This window comes from Podarcis gaigeae, assembly GCF_964106915.1.
Source record: "Podarcis gaigeae genome assembly, chromosome: 9".
NCBI lineage: Eukaryota > Metazoa > Chordata > Lepidosauria > Squamata > Lacertidae > Podarcis > Podarcis gaigeae.
Window position 1 is genome coordinate 49122580 of NC_139685.1, and position 22508 is coordinate 49145087.

The 22508-nt window shown below is 40.9% G+C and overlaps 1 protein-coding gene across 2 annotated transcripts; it reads right to left on the reverse strand.

Moving 5' to 3' along the window:
* Positions 1-244: 244 nt before the first annotated feature.
* PLK4 (polo like kinase 4) lies at positions 245-22341 on the reverse strand. Of its 2 annotated transcripts, none has more exons than XM_083755534.1 (16): positions 22102-22341; positions 17084-17179; positions 15862-15957; positions 15669-15783; positions 13027-14059; positions 11439-11539; positions 9099-9442; positions 7769-7873; positions 7071-7173; positions 4414-4563; positions 3817-3947; positions 3363-3451; positions 3071-3221; positions 2673-2813; positions 1981-2087; positions 245-841 (listed from the first exon to the last, which is right to left on the reverse strand). In XM_083755534.1, exons 1-16 carry the CDS (start codon positions 22129-22131, stop codon positions 742-744), a joined length of 2892 nt encoding a protein of 963 aa, XP_083611660.1. In that variant the 5' UTR covers positions 22132-22341; the 3' UTR covers positions 245-741. The 2 variants fall into 2 exon arrangements, with proteins under 2 accessions (XP_083611660.1, XP_083611659.1); XM_083755533.1 differs by lacking the exon at positions 22102-22341 and adding an exon at positions 18064-18361.
* Positions 22342-22508: the final 167 nt, after the last annotated feature.

The window sequence follows — 22508 nt, forward strand, 5'->3', positions numbered from 1 at the left end:
CACAGAATCCTTTCACCTCTGTGACACAGCCCTTCCTGGTCATGATAATACATCAGACCATCTGCTGCAGGAGGAAAGCTATACAAGCTGTGTTTTTACTTGTGCAAGCATTTGGATACAACTCCATATGCGCAGGTGTGCAAATGATTATGGATTGCTATTGTAGAAGTGCAATTTTATTGACAAATTATAGTGTATTTAGTAGAACATACCTCAGCATTTGTGTTGAATAAAGCAAGGGGTCTGAACAGTTACCACTGCATTTATTTTTTAAAGGTTCTTTGCAGGGTTATATCATTAGAAAAACAGTTAGAAAAATATAAAAATTATAAAACAATACACTTTACATATCAGCTGAAAGTAACATAAAATACAAAGTATTTACAGGCACAAATACTGTAACTGTAGAGATGTGCTTTGATGCCAGAGTTATAAGAACAGTAGAGAATAACACACAAACACACATACAGAGTTCAGACTCCCTTCATGGCAAGTAAGAAGCACCAGTGGTCACAGCAGTTTCTGTAATCCATTATATAAAAATGCAAGTAATTTGGCCTTGATTGGTCATACTTTAAAAAGCTTTACAAGTGCTTAGCTAAGCAGAACACAGCAACTCTTATGGTCATATGCTTTAACCAGTCAGGAAGGTTCCGAGTTCATTGAAGAAGCTCTGCTTCATGCCATCACAGTAGGTAATTTCATCACCACCAAGTTATTAGCCTTCATGTTCCAAGTTTGTCAGTGGGGACCAGCTGGATTGGTAAACATGACCAGAATGGAAGATAAACAATGCAACTTCTCTTTGATGTACTCTGGCAATTTTTCATTCTCTCCATACCTAGGAAACAGTAAAATATTTAGATGAATAGATATAATAGCACACATATAAAATATACCCAATACCGATTTCAGCAAGTTAACATTTTGGTCCAGTGCTCCTTTTAAAGCCATGCTTAAGATGTTAGAAGGCTTTGTTAATTCAAATTCACTCCTTCAGTATATAAACCAGATATTCCAACCTGAGGGGCTGTTATTCTAGCAAAACTTATCACGTCACCAGATCCAAACCTAATGGCTTAATGCAGTTCTTATTTAATATGCAAATTTCAAAGCAAATGAAGTTCATTGTCCTCATATTGCCTCCTGGAAGATGGTGACTTTTGACAGCCCAGAAGCGTAGCTCTGCAATGTTGCCCGGCAGTACTAGACCCCACTATATATTGAGCGTTGGGCTGAAGCTGTAAGTACAACCATTCAAATTTACCTATTGCTTTTAACCCCATATTGCAGATTGAGCTGAAAAAGCAGTGCAGTGCAGTTCAGACTGGAGGGCTGTGCTGAGAAAAAGTAGCTGTTAACAGTAGATTACGTAGGGTTACTGTAATACTGCAAGTCAGAAGTGAGGTTGAAGTGGACCCCCACCCACTCAACATCTCAAATTGCAAACAAAGGTCAATCTGCTTAAATTGCCCCCTTGGACTTCCTCCCAGGCTAAATCAGAACAATCAGTGCAGGCAACAGCCTTGTGTTCAGTTGACAGGCATGTAGACTGGTTGAAAAAGTATTTTCAGTGTTGTACAAAGATTTTAAAAAAGACTATAGGTACCCACTATAAGCCTGTGGGTAGAGTCTAAAAGACACAATATAAGAAGGGAAAACGGGTAGAGGGACAGGAAAATTAGCAGATAAACATTTGTACAGTTAGGATATTCTACTTTTACTACATATAGTGCATCTAGTTTTCTCTTTTGTATATATTTTTGTTACTCCCACCAATTATTAACTTAGGCTAGAGTGAGAGTTACCAATACACAGTAGTAGAACATCTACAGCAGCAGCAAATGCTATTATGTATGACATACAAGGAATGGTACTTCAAGGTCATACAACTTCTAAAGTTACAGTACCAATATAAAATGTTGGAAAAGTAACTGAAATAATCAGGAATGTGCTATCAGTATCAAAACTGACACTCACCTCACTGTGTCACCAGCTGGAGATGTATATGTGATGGAGGAAACGCCAGCTTGAGCTACCAACTGGGATCCATCATTAAACTGAACCCATACTGCTCCACTAGTCAGCTAATAGGGAAAAATATTGTAGAATTAGTTTGCACTGAAATACGACAATGAACTCTTTCCCAGTGCTTTATCTTTCTAGTCAAGAAGCTTTATTTAGCTTGGATTGACACAGCAGAGCCATGCTAAGTTGCACCTGAAGGTTCATTTCCTTCAGAACAAAGACTTGTTCTTCCAGAAGTAGAATTTGGGTACAATCCACTGTGTTTTGTCATGCAAGATAGACAATCCCAATTTTGCCCATTTTGTGCAACCTAGTTAGTATTTTGTGTAACTTCAGCACATTCTTATGCAGGTTCTGACAATTTGTACAAGGAGAAGGCATTCCAGTTTAAAGTGCAGAAAGTAACTAGGTACAAAGCTTTGTATTCTTCCATTAACTACTTCCTGATCTGCAACAGATTTTGAGGCAAATAAGTAAAATAAATAAATAAAAACAGGGAACAGAGCTGATTCCATGCACCATCAATTATACTATCAGTTCCTTTTCAGTAGAAGTATAACAACTGCTGCATTACAGCTCATCTTGCTCATCTTCCTTTACACAAGAGACTGAATTTTCTGCTTGGCTGTTGATTACCAGCTCACCTGAGAAGCCCAGCCAACATTCTTTACAAAGACAGACTTTAACAGTTGAGCTGAATTTACAGCACACTCATTTGGGTGACTTAGGATGCTCCTTGATTCAGTTGTTGCTGATGTAAATGCAGATCCTTCGTATGCCGACATCTGGAATACAATTATGAAAATAGCAGTTGTGAGCCATAAAGCCATGATATACTTCATTGTTTAAATGGTCACCTCTCTTCGGTGTACCTTACCTGACTTGGGTTTCAGACCTACCTAGTTAAAATATGCAACAACCCAATACCATTGGCTCTACTCATCTTAAACTTTTTTTTTACTTGACAGGTTAAATTTAGCCTTCCAGCATAGTGTTTCTTAGGGCTCAAATCAAAGCAAGAACTACACACTCATGTACTTACCGGGGGATTAATGTTAGGCACTTCACTTGAAGCATCAGAGCTGGTGGCGGTATCTCTCTTCATCAAGGCTATTTCCGCCAAAGAAGGGCTTGTATCTGGCAAAGTAGGAGGGAGCACTAAAGCCTTTGGAGACTCAGGATTTCCTGGTTTCCTGGTAATGGAAGAATTATGCTCACATGTTTAAACTTTCCAACTTCCACTAAGAATATCAAAAGGCACAAACTAAAAATTTCACGTGGAGAGCGAGAAGCATGTGCAACTGAAAAAAATAATAATACAAGAGGCTGCTTACCGCCCAACAATAATGGGAAAAAATGGAACACTTCCATTTCTTTCTTCTGCCAAAATTGCAGATTCCAGTGCAAGACAAATGCGATGTCCCTATATTGAAAAATACAAAACTTGCATTAAAACATGCTAACACTTTCAAAAGGGCAGGAATTCAATACTCGGGGACAGTGGGCAGAGGCAACAAAGAAAACATTGATGTATTGTGCTAAATTAAAAGGTACAGGTTTTTTTTTTTAACCTTCCTATTGCATGACATGGAGTATGATCAATGTTAAACAGTATAAAGTTCAATCCATAACATTTCCTTGATCTCCACACCCCTCAATTTCATAGGAACCTTTCAAAATCAGTCATGTATTTGGAACAATAAAAGGAATCCAAGTCTGCTAATTTGCCATTTGGAATCACTTACCCATGTGCATCACACCCACTGAAACATTACAAAAAATATTTACCTCATTTGCATGATCCACATATACTTGTATATCCTTTTCTAAACCAATTTTACTCTCCTCTTTTATAGTGTAGGCTTTTCCAGATTTTTCTATTACTCTAATTACGCCCGCTGTCTTGTGGATTTTTGCCCCTATAAAAAACAAAAACATATTACCTCGGGTACACATACATTGACAATATGATCACACTCTAGTAGAAGTAAACTAGTAAACGAGATTGCACTTAACAACTACCTACAGTTCAAATACAATTATCACTGACTTGAGTGTGTTAACAAGAAGTGCTATCTGCTACAACTCATATAATTTTTGGATTTTCAATTTGTTCTTAATATTTACATTTAATCACCAATAAAACAAAGTATTAGAATATAGTTTTCTCCTAATAATAATGCCATACGTGTTACATTTCAAATTAGGATTTTTTGATGTATATAATTTTTACGTGGTATACGATAATAGGAAAGTTATTTAAAATAAAAAAATTAAACTAAACTAAATCTCTATTAGGTTTTAAAATGCCCTAACAGTTGGCTAATAATTTAATGCAATTTAATGGCTGAAGGGATATGTAGAAAACAGCTTAAGGATACATACCATCATAAAAACAAATTTCCACATCTGCAGGAGGGGAGTTTTCCATCAACATACACTTGGCATATCTTGTATAGAAGGTGACTTTGGGAGTTTTGGATCTTACCAACTGCACAAATTTGGCAGCATACTGATACTTTTTCCAGTACTTCTCTAAAATGAATATGTAACAAACAGTGATTACAATTCAAATCACCTGTCTACTTACACGCACAACACATATGGAGGGATGGGAAGGTACAGACAAGGTACAAATGTTGCTCTTCAAAGTAATGTAATTATTTTTTTAATTACATTTTTGGAGGATCAACATTTACACCTTATCTGTACCTATATTATTCATTTATATGATATACTCAAAGCCCATTTGAGTGTTGGCCAGGTGAGTATCATTTATAGCTTTAACAAGTGATGCTACTTTGTGATTTGTTCATATAATGCATTTTTGCCAAGCAACTTTCATGAGACCACTGAGGAAGACCATGGTAAAAAATGTTTGGGTTTTGTTACAGTTTGCTATTTTAACTGTTCAGTTTATTGACATTTGTGTGTGCTCTGTGATATTTCATGCGCCACATATATTTAGTCCGTCGATATTATGTTTGTTTATACTATTCATGTTTGGATATATATTTTTTGGACCAAAATCGATAATGTTTTTTAAATTTGTACTAAATTTGACTGATTGATTTCTTTGTACAGTATAAGTATTACATTAGCTTGTATATATTCTTTTGATCCCATTTTTTAATTACTCCTTTAGTTTCTTGGGATTTATTTCCTTTTTGTATCAATTAATAATTATACACACTTTTTACTGCTGAAAGGATGCTACAGCATGTTCTTTAATTTTTAATAGTCAAACATAAATATATCAGACTTCCGGTGCTGCTGCCATGTCGATTAGTGGATGCCAGCCGTGCAGTTAATAATCTGGGAGTAATTATCCTTGCAAGCCCACCCACCCACCCCAGCCCAGGTCGAGGGGGAGGAGAGCTTTCACTCGCGGATCGTCCAATAACTGCCTCTCACTCTGATAGAATGCAGGGGCAGGGATGTAGAGTGCACAGCACTGCACATATTGGAAACTCCTCAACGTGGTTGCCATGAGCGGAGGTACTTCTGTTTCTATTAAGATGAATCTAAATTCTGACTTAAGAAACAGACAGTGTTCTGGATGAAGGAGAAAGAGAACTTGCTAAATGAATCAGCCACTGAGTGCCAAGGTTTTGATCTGGAGAGGACTCTCATAAATGGAATGCTACGTAAGTGAAGGGGAGCCTTTGTTATCTTTTTACATTATATTTATGTGCTATGATTCAGCAAGCCTTCCCTGAATGGATTACAATATATGGAATGCAAGAGGGATTCAACAAAAACTTATAGGTTTCTTTACGGAGTACTTGAAAGAATAGACTGTAAAATACTGTGATGACTTGTGACACTGCCTACTAATGAGAGCTCTAATTCTGATTTATTATGGTTTTGACAAGACACCAGCTCGTTAGAAGGTTGGAAAGGATCAAAGGCGCCAAATGCTGGAAGTAAGCCAGGAGTCACTCTCAGTTTTGGAGAGGCAAAATAGAGAAGTGGCGGTGTACTAAGAAACAAGTTCTCGAAGGAGGGGCAATGTTGAAGAGAATTGATTGATTACAACGTGAAGGAAAAGAAGAAGGTAGACAAACAGAAAACTACAGGATATAAATTCTCTCTGCAAGTGGATTTATTAAATATGAACGAAAGTCATCACACCAGTGGCTGCTAAAACAAAGGATTAAGTTCAGAATTGTGGTATTTGGACTAAAGGATTAAGTTCAGAATGGTGGTATTTGGACTAATTAAGAGAATTGGAGCAGGACCAAGGAATAACACCAACTCCTGATAGCTAGAACACAGAAAGTCATCCAAAAACATTGAATTTAGAGCTGATTAATTGGCTTTTTTAAATTGTATTATGATTTGGTATTGTATTAATGTGGCCTCCATTGGATTATTAATGAAAAATTAATTAAAATTATTTAAAAACAAACAAACATAAAACTTTCAACCACTGCAAGTTAGGGCAATAAGCTTACATGGCACACGAAGTATAAGAATTTCAGTAATTTTAATATTTTAATTCAAATCACTACATGGAAGTTTAATGCATCTGTAATACCTATGATATTCTGATAGTGAAGGGAAACATAATCACTAGAACAGCATCCATATATAGGGTTGGATCCACAGTGCAATAGGATCCTGATCCATTTGAGGAAGGGGGGATTCTTTGCTCACCTATCTTTCCTTCTGCAGCTCCCAGCACTACTTCCCATACTATTTTGCAAGGTCCCCCAAACCCTGGAACAGCTTTTCAGGGAACACAGGCAAAACAAAGAACTGCTGAAAATAGCTTTTCCTCTTTGCACTGGCCAAAGTGTTTGGATCCAACCTATAATTACTGGCGAATATCCAAAGAATTACAAAGGGAGCTTTCCTTGTTCATTTATTTGTTTGAACAACAAACCTCTGTCACATGCTGCTTTAAAATTTATTCTCATTTTCAGAAATAGTTATCTACGTTGCATGGGAGGCCAAGAACATAAGCTCGCACACCCACCCACACCCACACCTGGTTGTTTGGCTCCTTGCCACTGTTTCTGAATGGGAATGCACCTTACCTGGCAAGTTGCCAAAACTATATATATTTGAGTCCTCAGGAGGTGGTGGGGGTCGATTACTCAGGGGGGTGCCTTTTCCTTCATTTGGGTGGTAAACTGTGACCTTAATACACAGAAAAAACACAATCTCATAGCCAAATACTTAATTGTTTAATGCTTCTTTCTGGAAAATGAACAAATTGTTAATGCACTACAGGATACTGAAAATTTGAATCTGGCATGTGTCATGTCTAAAGTCTTCATTTCCTCAAAAAAGAACAGTTTCCTATCCTCACTAAGCAAGATTATCTGCAGCTTTTACAGGTACAGATATTTTAGTTAGATCAGTGCTTCTAAAGACAGAAGTAATTAGTAAAAACAAATGCCTTTCACTCTTTCATGGAATTGTGCCAGCAATTTTACCAGAAAATGAGTAATCATAGCAAAAATTAAGTCAGTTATTTAAACTACACTGAACACTTCAGATTTCACACATGCTTGACATATAGGCATTTAGCATAAAGGAGGGCTCAGTGTTAATATGTACATACAAAGTTCTGGGGGGGGGGAAATCTACTTGATTTCCAGAAGCAAAAAAATCAGTGAAACAAGCTTATATTCCAGTATGATGAGGCATATTACACCTTAGTAATATTGGCATAAACACATCATTTCAATACTGCTGATGAAGTTAGAAGAAATAAAAAATTAATACTCACTGCACTTCCATCACAAGATATCCTCAGAACTTCTTTTACAAACTCTTGCGAATTATATTCTTTTAGAAATTCCATATATACTTCTCCTGCATCTAGAATACTCACCTAGAATGTAAATTGAAAACAGAACACAGCCTAAATAACTTCTGAAGCAATCCAATGTAAATGCCCCCTCCTTTCCCCACCATTTACATCAAAATGAACTAAAATACTGCAGTGAAGAACTTGTTTTGTGCTGCTTGTTGAGTGCTTTAAGCCTAAACAGAGGAGGTACTTTTTGTAGTGTGACTGAAAAACTATTAGGCTGCTGAGGATTTGTGAGGCAGCCAATCAGGGTGTTCCAACCTCACTGGATTTACAAATACTAGGAGAGAGAAATGGGAGGATCAAAGGGAAAACAATACTATGAAAACAAAAGCAAAAGAGGGAAACACAATAGAATGAGATATGATACATACTGGAAAGGAAACCTAGTACAGTAAAAAAAATTAAGAATTGACTAGAAGTCTTTTAAGTCCAATAACTGAACTAAAATCTGACAGTGTACATTTATGTTGATGACAAAAAAATGACATACATACTGGAAGTAGGTAAGCTACTATTTCATGACTGCTAAGAGATTTTTATTAAAAACCTGCATACTTTGCAACAGAATAAGGACCAACAGACTATATTACCCTTACTTACTTCCCTTCTTATTATCTGGGACCAAACGTTCAAAGGCACCTGAGCAAGGCTTCTTCCAATCAGGTGTTGCTCAATTAAAGGTGGGAACTGGAGAGGTCACTAAAACCCACATTGCACTAATTCACAACTACAGCCTTATTGCCAATGCCCAGGTAGCAATCATCAGCATTCTTGCCATGGCGGTTGCTTCTTGACTGGATCACACCAAAGCCATCCTATAAACAACCCAGTCCACTGCATTCAATTTAGTTGTATTGCTGTAAGAGCCAATTCCTGGCAAGCAAAGCAGAGCCAGCCGTTTCTCATCTGATCGCTAGAAAACCAGCTTCAATAAGCTATCCTACAAGGGACTGGGGTCGGTGTTCCCATGGCCCTTTGTGGGGTATCTCATGGAAGCTGGGTCAGAATCAGATGACTGCCTTGCAAGCCAGCAACTGGGGTGGTCTATTAATAGAGATGTGCATCTTTGAAAATGAAGAAATGTTATAGTTCTTGTCACCTGATTATCAAGAGAAGATTAACACCAGTCAAGTTAATTGGTTCATGTTGTGATAGTTGGTAGGTATTTAAAAAGGTGGAAGAGCTCAATTTTTATAAAATTGTCACTGCAATTCATTATTTTGAAATATAGTACAGTACATACCACTGCATTTTTTGTTTTTTGCCTAATTGGCTTTAGTCTGTGAGCATTCAGAGGTGATACAACACTTTGCAGTGCAGGTTTCGGATGTCCATATTGTCGCTCTTTGCCCCCATTCCTTCTGCTTTCAGATGCTAGAGGGAGACCAAATGCAGGTGCTGGCAGAGCCTTCTCAGCAGTGTATTTCCTTGTGTCCAGTGACCCTACAGCTGGTGCTGTTGGTTGTGCAGATTCAGGGGGTCTTCTGCATTTTAAGCCATTCCATGCATTTTTCAGTGTTTCTTGAGGCACACCAAGATGGAATCGAAAATCTCCACTACTGTCATATAAAGGTTCCTGCATCTGAGCTGAAGCAGCAAAGGAATATTTTAATGATTTAGAAAATGCATTACAGGATTCTTCCTAGTTTTTACAGGAGAAAAATGTTATGTCTCTAACTATAAATGAGGCTAGGAAAGCATCACGTCATTTTTGACAATGTTTACACCCTGGGAAAGTTACTGTTGTATGTATGAGAAGCTAAGTATTGTGGCACATAACCAACTTTTCTGAATTGTTTGTAACCGATGTTAATAGCAACAACTTCCTTTACTATTTACTAGAAAACTGGTTTAAGCTTGCTTAAATTTAACTCTACTGAAAGAGATTAAACATCATGTTATGTGTTCTTCCCATGCAAACAGATGGACTGGGAGTGGTTAAATAAAGCATTTGGGATGGTATCAAAAAGCAGCACCACGTCTGTCTTGGTAAAGTGCATGAAATATCATATGCACCTTCTGTCTAAGTACAGAAGCAATTAAAAGCAAAAATTAAGAAGAAAATTGCTTGAGGATTCAAATAATCCCAACTGTGTGTCCTATGGTCACAATTCCCCAAAGCATTCCTGGTAATTCAAAACAAAAGAAAATGTCTGAGAAGATTTAAGTAATCCTTGGCTAAATTACAGCTACATTCAGTGCTCTTTCACTAAATGAAGTAATTTGATGCAGGAGAACAAAAGCTCCTCCTTCCCTTATGGCCCTGTTCTTCTTTCTACCCTCCCTTCTGCAGCAATGTTTATATAATAAGCAGTTGCTGTTTTCATCCTTGATCTCTCTACACAGATAATTTATTATCAGTTATTAGCGCTAGACAGATGTTCTCCACCTACACACAGGATCAAGATCGTGCCAGTTCACAGAGCCCAATACATGCAGGTCTTCACAATTGTTATCGTTCCAGTTTCAGGGGTAAGAATTCTATACTGAGCCTAAACACAGGTATCCATGTTCCCATCTTAACATAACTTTCAACGTGTGGATATCCAGTAGACCCAGAAAATGCAGTGTCATGATCCATCCCTAAACGTGCAAATATAGACGTTTGCATTTTGCCTTCTTGGTAAGGACAGATAACTTTAGACAGCTTACCAAAATAAACTTTTGAACAGACTACTGGAATACGTGTTTCTTAAATAAATATTCCTTCACAACATAGTTAGGAGCTTCTTCTGTTGTTAGTCAAGTTAAGAGCTAGCCTTAGTTGTAGCAATTGGAGGTGACAAAAGGGGAAAGGGCTCTTAGCATAACCCAAACCATGATTTATAACTTGTTGGACACTACACTACACTAAGATATCTACCTTTCATAGAATTACTACACAGGTTACAGCTGAGGTCCATCTGCCCAATTTTTCATCTATGCACATAAAGGTGGAACATCTGAATTCAAACAGTGCAGTTGTCTGGAAACTTGGATTGTATCTTTATGAAAACGTGATGGCAAACATGGGCTTGACATTACATAATCTACAGTGGGGCTCAGGAAAAGGTGGTATGACTAGGGAGTTCTGCAGCATTATCCATCACCACAGCATGTTCCTTCAAGTGGTATTTATGTATGAAGAGGGACTGAGAAAAGTACGGGGGGAATCCAAGGCAACTCCCATAATTATTAAATGTAGAGGGTGCTTAACGACCAAGTTGGGCTTAAAATACTCAAAGATTCCTTCAGAGAACATGCCCCAAATAAAACACACACATACATACACACACATTATGGCTACTCAGATACTGCTGAACCACAACTCCCAGCATCCTGATTATTGGCCATGCAGCCTGGGGCTGATGGGAGTTGGGAGTCCAACATCTGGAGGGCACCAACCCTTCCACAACACATAACACATTATCTAAAGTTCATCTTCACATGGAATTACTTCTAAGTTAATCTCTCAGTTAAAAACATTATCCTTGGATGGACACACAGTGTACCTATATAAGCTCTACAGATAGGAATGGTATCCTTTGAGAATTCAATGTGTCCAACACAGGCAATAAAACACACTCATTAAATAAATCCATACCATTTAGTTGCATATTTCCAAGCCACTGCTGCATTGTTTCAGCTTGGGTCTTCGGTTCTAATAAACCAACGCTGGGCTTCATTGGACAGAGATAATTTGAACTAAAGACAAAGAATTCTTCATAAGTACACTTCATAAATATGGACACAAATAACTTATTGATCACGAAAATAGATTAAGTTCTATTTGTGGAACATATTGTATCACTAAGGGTAAAGGGACCCCTGACCATTAGGTCCAGTCGCGGATGACTCTGGGGTTGCGGCACTCATCTCGCTTTACTGGCCAAGGGAGCTGGCGTACAGCTTCCGGGTCATGTGGCCAGCATGACTAAGCTGCTTCTGGCAAACCAAAGCAGCGCACGGAAATGCCGTTTACCTTCCCGCTGGGGACCTATTTATCTACTTGCACTTTGACATGCTTTCGAACTGCTAGGTTGGCAGCAGCTGGGACCAAGCAACGAGAGCTTACCCCGTGGCGGGGATTCGAACTGCCGACCTTTTGATCGGCAAATCCTAGGCTCTGTGGTTTAGACCAAAGTGCCACCCACGTCCCATATTGTATCACTACATGATATAAATAACAGGTTTTTTTTTCTACTACATAGTCCTAATATTTTAAACTACTATAGGCGAACACTTTGTACTGAGACAACTTGCAATTTTTCAGTATCAGTTTCTTATACTGAAATGACAATATGTAAAATTAGAGATTATTTTTAATTTCTTAGTTTAAAGGAATTTCATAGTATTAAGTTAATAGCTGAGAATCAATGGAGGCCAGTTCTAAGCTATAATGATCCACGGCTACACGCAAAATGAGCCCCACTGTATTTTAGAACTTAGCTAGAACTTTTCCCAGTCCATTTGTCACTTACAAGATAGGAGCGAGAAATAACTCATTGGCTTGACTACAGTAGACATTCTGAGTCCTTTGGATGCACAAGCAGCCTATCAGGAAGAGGACTATATATGAAAGCTAGACTTTATTTTTTAAAGCCATGAGTCGAATCCCTCCCCCTTCTGCAGTCCACTTATCTGCACAGCTAAATACATATTTCCTTTTGTCACATAGGCTCTGGCTCTGACTTTCTGTTGCCACCAGCACCATTGTGCCTTTTACATAGATGACTGGGAAATAATTATGTATGCAAGCATTAGAGATCACTCCCAACCCCTCATGCACGGAGTATTTAAAAGGTGATCAATGCTTGTTTTGTTTTCAGTTCACCACAGTTTAGTGTTACGTACAAATCCAGAATTGTGTTTAATCTTAGTTATGGTGTACTAAAATGAAACAAGCTAAGTTTGTAAGCCAGAGTTTAAAGTAGGTTCATTTCCATGGTTAAAATTAATCACAGTTTGTGACTAATTAATCAGAGATATGCCAGACTGCAGGCAAAAACTGAACGTTTCTGATGTCCTCACAGATGTGCTAGAAGAAAGGAAAGGGTGCAGCTGATGAGACCAAGACTCATTTATGTAATATCACAGTTTGGTATTCCATCCAGACAAGGTCATTATATTATAGGGGAACCAATTTTACATGATGCACTCAAAAAACAGAGATATACAAGAACAATTCTTACTGAGCTTGATCTTTCACAGGTGGAGACAGATTTTTTTCCATTGATCCAGAGCTGGTCGGAAACTTCTCTTTAAATACAGTAGGAATATCACCATGGCTATTTGCAGGTGAAAAATCCTTCCTGTTTCCTATTAGTCCTCCTCTGGACTTTGAGAGGATTTCCAGGGAATGGCATCTCTCCACATTATTTAGTACTCCTTGACTCTGACTATGGGATGAGCCGGATCTTTCAGAGGAGTGTGCTCTCCTGAGGTAGCGCGAATGCGGTCTTTCTTCAATCAGTTGCATTGCTCTTCCCCTACCAGTATTTCCCATTTCTTTTACTGGAAGTCCCCAGTTGTTATGGGAACTACTTCCATAGCCAGATGAGACTTCACTGGCATTCTTATTTTTAGGAAGAATGGTCATTTTGTTGGGAAGTGGCTGACCCCCTAGAAGTCTTTTCTTCTCCTTTAAGCAGCCACTTGTACTGACACTGGGAGAGGCAGTAGAAGCAGTAGAAATGGTGGCATTTCCACTGTCCATTGAATCCTCTACAGTTCCTGAATCTTTGCTTCTTGCTGAGCTACACCTGGACATAAAAGGATGATCCAATACAGATGAAAGGCTTAAACGATCTGCTGGATTTTTGCGAAGCAACTGGTGAATAAGGTCTTGAGCCTCTTCTGACAAAAACATTGGCATTTCATAATCTGCCAGCACCACTTTGTTCAAGGTGTTCTTTACCGTATCAGTATCAAAAGGTGGTCTTCCGGCCAGAAGAGTAAAGAGCATGCAGCCCAAGGACCAGACATCAGACTCAAGCCCATGCGCACTTCTTGTGGCTATTTCTGGAGAAATGTAATTAGGAGTCCCACACATTGTGTAATGCTTTTCATGAGGCATTGTCAGTTGGGTTGCAAGTCCAAAGTCAGCAATCTTGATGTTCATATTGTTGGTGAGTAAAAGATTAGAGAGTGTAAGGTCCCGGTGTAATATTCCATGGGAATGAAGATATAACATCCCTGTAATAATCTGGTGCATGAAGTTCCGAACTATATGAAATAAAAAAAGGAAGACGGGTGTTAAGAAACATTTTTGCTATTTTGTCTTTAAACATGCTCACCACCTACTTCTTATAACTAGTAGATTCAATTATTATTGCAGCTCAGAAATTCATACTTAAGCAACTAATAAAACTTACAAATGAATCTACAGTGAGGGGGGAAAGTATTTGAGCCCCTGCTAAATTTGCCTGTTTGCCCTCTGACAAAGAAATAACCAGTCCATAATTTTAATGGTAGGTTTATTGTAGCTGTGAGAGACAGAATAACAACAGGAAAACCCCCAGGAACCCAGAAGACAAAAGTCAGAGATTGATGTGCATTATAATGAGTGAAATAAGTATTTGATCCCCTATCAACCAGCCAGATGTCAGGTTACCTGGTATCTTCACTGTATGTAATGAGCTAAGATTAGAAGCACAAAAGACACCTGTCAACAGAAGCAATCAATCCAGCAGATTCCAAAGTAGCCACCATGACCAAGACCAAAGAACTATCCAAGGATGTCAGGGACAAGAATGTAGACCTGCACAAGACTGGACTGGGCTACAAGACTATGGCCAAGCAGCTTGGGGAGAAGGTGACAACAGTTGGTGCAATAATTCGCAAGTGAAAGAAACACAAAATAACTGTCGGAACCTCCCTCGGTCTGGGGCTCCATGCAATATCTCATCTCATGGAGTTGCAATGATCATGAGAATGGTAATGAAGCAGCCCAGAACTACACAGGGGGAACTTGTCAATGATCTCAGGGCAGCTGGGACCATAGTCACCATGAAAACAGTTGGTAACACACTACGCCGTGAAAGACTGAGATCTTGTAGAGCCCGCAAGATCCCCTTGCTCAAGGCAGCACATGTCCAGGCCTGTCTGCAGTTTGCCCATGCACATCTGAATGACCCAGAGGAGAACTGGGTGAAAGTGTTGTGGTCAGATGAGACCAAAATTGAGCTCTTTGGCATCAATTCAACTTGCCTTGTTTGGAGGAGGAGGAATGCTACCTACGACCCCAAGAACACCATCCCAACCGTCAAACATGGAGGGGGACATATTATGCTTTGGGGGTGTTCTTCTGCTAAAGGGACAAGACACCTTCACCCCATCAAAGGGATGATGGACAGGACCATGTACCGTCAAATCTTGGGTGAGCACCTCCTTCCCTCAGCCAGGGCATTGAAAATGGGTCGCGGATGGGTATTCCAGAATGACAATGACCCAAAACACATGGCAAGCCATTTGAGAAGTGCTCAAACACACCCCTAATTTTAGTATAATAAAATTGCATTTGCCTGTCTCTGCCCAAGGAGATGCCACACACAAACATATATATATCACCCAAGCCTCTGAGGGCAGAGGAACTACCAAGAGTGCCCCCTCTGCTGATATGTAAGAAGCATATTACACCCCTTTAAAATTGATAAATAACTGCACAACAAACTCTACAAGATTGGGTGACTTTCAAAAGCAAGGTCTTACAGACCACTATGTCTTAAGAAAAATAATCTCATTGGCTATGTCCAAGCCCTGGGTGGATTCCAATCTAATTACTTGATGGAAAGGCTGCTTCAAGGTGCAACAATAAGCAATATTTCAGCCTTACCTTCTTCTTCAGAGAAACGGGTCTTTCTGTTCTTTAAATATCTGCTCATTTCCCCATTGTGACACATCTCTAGTATCAGGTACACGTAGTTGCTATCTTCAAAGTAGTTATACAACTAGAAAAATGAAAACTAGTTTTAATATACATCAAAGTTTAATTATCAGCATATCAAGTTCTTAGTGTAAATTCTTACCTCAAGTATAGAGGGATGTTTTAGTTGACAATGTATCTTCACTTCATTTTGAACTCTTTGCACCATTCCAGCTTTGTGCATAGCCTTTTTGTCAATCTGAAAAGATTTTCTTTTTAAAATTAATCTCATACACACATAAAAGTAATGATTTTTTAAAAATAATAATAATTCAGGAATAGATTTAAGCTAAACGAGGGTTGGAAAGAGTTTATTGTTACATTTTATACTAATACCATTATTTCAGGTATGTCCAGCTTGCTTTAGTCTCATGTATAGATAACAATTCTTCAGAAATCTGCTTGACACCAGCCTAGAAAGTAAGCCCAACTAAATAAAATGGGACTTGCTTCCAAATAAACATAGCAATGGGGTTTAAATGTTGTATTACATCCCTACAGATATATATTGAACTTTCTCAACAAATACTGACTAATGGCCAAACTACTACACAGTATTTTAAAAGCATGGTTTACTATTCAGTTTTGTTTTGCTTTGCTTTTAATCAGAGGTGGCTAGCCTGCAACACTTCAGATATTGAACTGTAATTCCCATCATTCCTGACTGTTGGCCATGCTGACTGGGACTGATGGGAGTTGGAGTCCATAACACCCGGAGGGTCACAAATTAGAAACCACACAGTTCAGAATCAGGATTGGGACCATAGTGCAGGTGGATATGTAAAAAACAAACAAAATTCTTAGCACTTGTGCTGTGATCTTAATTAAAAATGCTGTTCTCTTGCTGCCGTTGATACCATTTTAAAAAAATCTCCCCTTATACTAAGGTCCCAATCCTAATTTCCCCCCTCTGCTGCTATTTATTATTTTCACAAAAACAAAAGACTCAACACAGTGTGCAAAAGCCACCTCTAATTTCACATTATAATGTGCCTTGACCCTGAAAGCTATTCTATACTAAAAACAATCATCTGTGCTGAGGAGTTTGGCAGATGAAGCACTTCAGATGTCAAGCGCTTAAAAGACTGGACTGGTTTATGTGTTTGCACAGTCAAGTATAGGGCAAGCGCTATAGGGAGAAAACATTTGCAGCCTGGGATTCAAATTGATAGGTGAACAACAGAAATCAGGAACTAACAAGTTGTGGGAACATAAGGAGTAAGTTAGAAAGTAAAATATTGCATTTATTAGCTTACGCAGCAGCTTGGTATCCTATATTCTGGCTAAATTCAGTTACTTTGGTAACTGATCCAATGGCAACTTACCATTTTGATGGCAACTTCTAGGCCTGTTTTCAGGGATACTGCTCTGTAGACTCCTGCAAAGGAGCCCTTCCCCAGAAGGTTCCCCACCTTGAAATCCTGAAAAAGCAAAAGCAATGGTCACTGCTCTTACTGCCTCCTCACCTTCCATCTGCACAGGTACGTATCAGCTACTGAGATACTGTGGGATGTCAAACATCTAATTGTTTTAATATGCTACCTGTAAAAAATGTTTGCAGAGGAGATGTGATGAAATTTCCCCTTGCCTTGTAATTTAAATAGGTGATATAAAGAGTCACCTTGATTCAAATTAATCCCTGTTCTGAAACAAAAAAGACTTTAAAGAGAAAAGTGTGAGGCTAGCTTGAAGTGTGGGAGGAAAGTACTGCTTCCACTTCCCAATGCAGTGGGGGCTAGTATGAGAATGCAACTAAAAGGAAAGAGGTTAAAACGGCTGCTTCACCGTCTCACCTCCAAAGTTGTTTTTAAAAATGCATCCTGTTCATACCTTTCACATACCAACTCTCCCCTCATCTACCCTTATCCATGTTTTGCTCCCATCACTCCGCAGTGCCTTATTTCACAGACTACTAGAAAGCCTGCTCCAAAATCCGCATCCCTTTGGACTAGGGTCATGAATGTATTATAAGAGGTAGGGCAAAAGGAAGCAAATACAGAAATGTGTCGACACCATACAAGTTCAGTCTTGCAGTTTCTGACTTTTACACGATACAAAAAACGCAGGCTCTTCCACGTGTTTCAGCTTTGCCCTGCTGAAACCTGGTTCCCTTGGGCAATCTTCGTACTTCTCCCCCTCCCCTCAAAAACCATCCTGTCCCCTTTCAGGATGCAGGTGGGAAAAGCACTTCAGTGCCCTGAGGGCGAATTAAAGGGCGCCCTGACCGCGCTCTCGCCCCGACGGCGCATGCTCAGGCAGAGGCGCTCCTCAGAAGAGACCGGCCGGCGGCAGGAGGCGACTTTACCTGAATGGAGCTCTCCCAAGGCGAGCACTGGGACATGCCGGCGGCGGAGGCTGCGCCGGCGCTGGGCACCGGAGAGAGCAGGAGACTGAGCAGCCACTGCGGCATCGCGCTGCCAAGAACTCGCAGCCACTGAGGAGCTCGCGGCGCGGGGGCTCGCGGGCGGCTCTCGCCTTGCCGCCCTTTCTCCCGCTCCCGGGGGAGACGCGGCTTCCACCCCCCGTTGCCAAGGAAACGGCCCGGGGGAGAGACGCCAGAGCGGAGGGCCCCCCCCCCGCCCGCGCATCCCGCGCGCAGCCCTGCTGTTGCCGCCGCCGAAAACGGCAATGCTTAGCCCCCCGCCCGCCCCCCTCCGCGCGAGAGGGAATAAGGTCCCCCGAGCGGTCCGGGGCTTGCAAAGACAGGGCTACACCGTTAAACTGCTTGCAAACTCCTTGGCAAAAGAAAGGTGTCCTGCAGAGGCTTCGCCCCACTTTTAAAAAATACCAGCGAGCTGGGTTTCTCCTTTCTTCAACGCAAGGCGCTTGGGGTTGGAAACTTTGCCCCCGTGACAAAAACCGATTTTGCGTTTTAAGAGCCATGGATGTTTTCTATAGGGCTGGCCTTCCGTACCTATGTAGCCTTGCGGGTAGTGGAAGTCCAAGAGCTAGTGTCAAAAAAACTAACGTGCTAAGGTTCAAAGGATTTAGATATTTGCATATGTTACAAAAATTGTGGCATTTTCAAAACTGCCTGGGGAGTTTAGAAGTTGACATCTACCTCCCCAATACCTTTCTGGGGGCAATGATTGTATCAGGAGGTACATGAATTAAAGCAAATTGTTATATTGCCAGCCTTTAGGGGACCAGCAGAATATTTGGAATTTTGAGATTGTTTGGTGGGCACCACCCCTTCCATGTGATTTGCCTTTTCCATTCCATCAACATAAAAAGAAAAGTGGGCACCCACATATATTTATTTTCCAAGGGTTCTTGATCAATGTTGGTGCCAGTAGAATCAAAATAGATCCTCTCCTCTTTCGTTTGCATGATTTGGCAACCCCAGACTACGTGATGAGGATGACTGATAATATATTTTAATTAGTTTGCATATCACCTTACGAAGTTACCTAATGATTTGGAAATGATGGGTGGTTTTGAGTTGAAGTAGGAGTGGGGACGCGGGTGGCGCTGTGGGTAAAAGCCTCAGCGCCTAGGGCTTGCCGATCGAAAGGTCGGTGGTTCGAATCCCCGCGGCGGGGTGCGCTCCCGTTGCTCGGTCCCAGCGCCTGCCAACCTAGCAGTTCGAAAGCACCCTCGGATGCAAGTAGATAAATAGGGACCGCTTTCTAGCGGGAAGGTAAACGGCGTTTCTGTGTGCAGCTCTGGCTCGCCAGAGCAGCAATGTCACACTGGCCACGTGACCCGGAAGTGTCTTCGGACAGCGCTGGCCCCTGGCCTCTTGAGTGAGATGGGTGCACAACCCCAGAGTCTGGCAAGACTGGCCCATACGGGCAGGGGTACCTTTACCTTTACCTTTTAGGAGTGGGGAAACAGAGAACATGTGCTGGGACTTTCTGGAGGTTGTATTCCCCCTCTCCCCCCATTGCCAATGTTTTCATAACTGATGAATATGAAGCCGCACCTTTAAAATTCAAGGCTCTACCGCCCTGGCGGCTCAGGGGAGGCTTGGGAGCGGTGGGCAGGCAGCACGTCGTTGCCCCGCACTCCCGGGCTGCTTCCGGGGGGGTGGGGTGGAGCTGCACCCCTTTGCCGGTGGCGTAAGGTTACGAATATAAGCCACACTTTAACTTTTCACTGTCCGAATTTGGAAAAGTGTGGTTATATTCAGGCCAAAACGGTACATAAATATTTATTCCTGAAGTAAAACAGGACAACTTTTCTCATCACTTATTTCCTGTCGTCATCATCATCAGAATAAACAAACTCTATAGGCAAGTTTACAATTGCTTTTCTTGTAGTCCGTCTATGAGAGTCTCAAATGCTCCCTATTCTCTTCCAAAAAATTTGATCACTAAAACTCAAAGTGACAGCAAACACAAGCATATATTCTTGTATTCTAAACCTATTCCCTAACTCAGTGAAGTGTTTTTAGTACTCTGATCCTTCAACATAGGAACATAAGAAAAGCCTGCTGGATTAGGCCAATGGCCCATCTAGTCCAACATTCTGTTCTCACAGTGGTCAACCAAACACCTGTGGGTTGCCAATATGCAGAACCCAAGCACAAGAGGACACTCCCCTCCTGAGGTTTCCAGCAACTAGTATTCATAAGCATGCAGCCTCCAACTGTAGAAGTCAACCATTAATAATCATGAATAGCATGATTATTAAAGTGCCCAACTGTGCAGTACAAAAAAGGAAAATCTAATATCTGTTTTGTTTGGTTAATTTTTGCCTGAAATATTAAGCATATTTTAAATGTGTATCACAAATAAAAGTATAACCTACTGTTGAAACTATTTCAGTATAAATCATAATACTTGCCAGGCCATAGTTTACCACTACACACTTCAGAGAACACTTTAAAGATTAATTCATGTTAACTACTTACAGCTTGATCCTTCTATGCTCACTTGAAAGTAAGCCCCATTAAGTTCAATAGGTGTGACTTTCTAATAAGTGTGCACAGGGTTGCAAGCATGCAGGATTTTCCTACACACATTTAAAATCCCTCTGAATTTAGTGTTGCAGCTGTAATCTCTTGAAGGCCAAGGTGGATACTTTTTTCACATGATTAAGGGTGGAAATCTAGCACACACTTCCTCCAAAGCATACTTACGGGAGTACCCTAATTATGCCTGGCTAATAGAGGAAATTTGGGGGAAGATGCTCCAAACCCAATTTGGCAGCCAGCCAGACCTTGAATGTAAACAAAGCCTCCGTGAGAAAAATGTTACAACAGATGCAAGTTTTCAACACTTGTAGCAATTGTAGACCTTTTATCTGAGCTCTGTGAGCTAAAAATTAACCCTGCAGAATTTGGTAATGTTTCAAATTATTCATGCTGGTTTGTCAAAGCACATTGGTTCACTTATTTATCATAGTAAAAAATTACTAGATACAAATGAGAATTTCTCAGGGGTAGATGCAATCTCCTTCTAGAATTACAGGCTGCACAGATGATCATTACTAAGGCTACAATTAAAACCACATAACCATTTGCTTGGTCACCTGTGACTAAGAAATACCATCTTCAGGCAACTCTGTGTTCAGAGGGAACAGCATATAAGGAAGAAGCATGGTGACACATATACCGTACTAAGAATAATGTTGTGAGAGTGCTAATATGTACCAAAATTCATCCTTTATAAACCTTGTTAAATAGTCCAAAATAGCTACCACAACTTAGTTCTACAGAATCTATACAAACACGGATTAGAATCCTCACATCAACCACAGACACACATCCTCGGTTAATGGTAAACATTCGAGTTGTGTAGAGTTCAGCCCTATGAACAACTTGTTCTTTTTAAGTCATACACTAAAGGACATTAAATTTAAAGATGTTAACGCGCAGAGCTGCCTGTCTATTCTGGCAGGGCTTCTGCACCTTGAAAAACAGACTGGTACAAATTCTACAGATGGAGACTTCCCATTTTTAACGCCACCGTGATTATTGTGATCCGCTTTGAGCTCAGCATTTGTCGCTGGAAAAGCGAAAGACAAATATCAAAACAAATCAAAGGCATTGTAAAAAAAGCATAGGTTGGTTTTCTGCCTGCCACGCAGCTCTTAATGACACTAAAGCAGAGGCAGCGTAGAAGCAGGGGATGTGCAACCTGGTGCCATCCAAGGAAAAGGGAGGAAAGGGAAGCGACCTCATCCTGAACCAACGAAGTGGGAGGGATCGAGTGTTTTAAGTCGCTGGTAAGGCGAAACCCCGCCCAGCATCACGCAGCGCCAGTCAGCAAGCTGGACGGGAACACCTGTAACAACACCAAGCTCTGCTCCCCCCTCCACTGAGATATGGTTGGGCCCAGACTCCCCCTCCCCGAGAATGGCTCGGTCCCCACCCACCCCGTAATGGCCGTTTCCGCACCTCAATCTTGTCGCCGATGCAGGTCGCCATGGCGGCGGCGGCGGCGCTCGCTCTTCCCCGCGTCACTCTCTTCCTTTCCTATAAGCTACCACATGGCCGGGGTAATGCGCGTCTCTTTCGCCACCGTTGCCGCTCCGCAGGCCTCTCCCTCCCCGCTACGGGGGTCGGGGAGAAACCCCTTCCTTGAGGGGCTCCATTTTGAAAATCCCGCCCGTTACCAAAGCCGCCTTTGCGTCACTTGCGCATGACGCCATCGCGCCGTCCTCTCCGCCTATCCTCTGGCTCCTTGTGAGCGGGGCGGGGCGCCGTAAGGCTGTTTGCGGCCTCGGAGAAAAGCAGTGCAGAAGGGCGCGTGCGCGGTACGAGTCAGTGTTCTCCGCTAGGCTTGCTGAGGAAACCCGCCCTCT

Excerpts from the sequence above, each read along its gene's own strand:
- PLK4 (XM_083755533.1), bottom strand. The coding sequence starts at position 18,168 with ATGCCGCAGTGGCTGCTCAGTCTCCTGCTCTCTCCGGTGCCCAGCGCC. Across the intron at positions 3,452-3,816 it reads ATGTGGATCATGCAAATGAG|GGACATCGCATTTGTCTTGC; the intron begins GTAAATATTTTT and ends TTTTCAATATAG. Across the intron at positions 2,088-2,672 it reads ATGTTGGCTGGGCTTCTCAG|CTGACTAGTGGAGCAGTATG; the intron begins GTGAGCTGGTAA and ends TTTCCCTATTAG.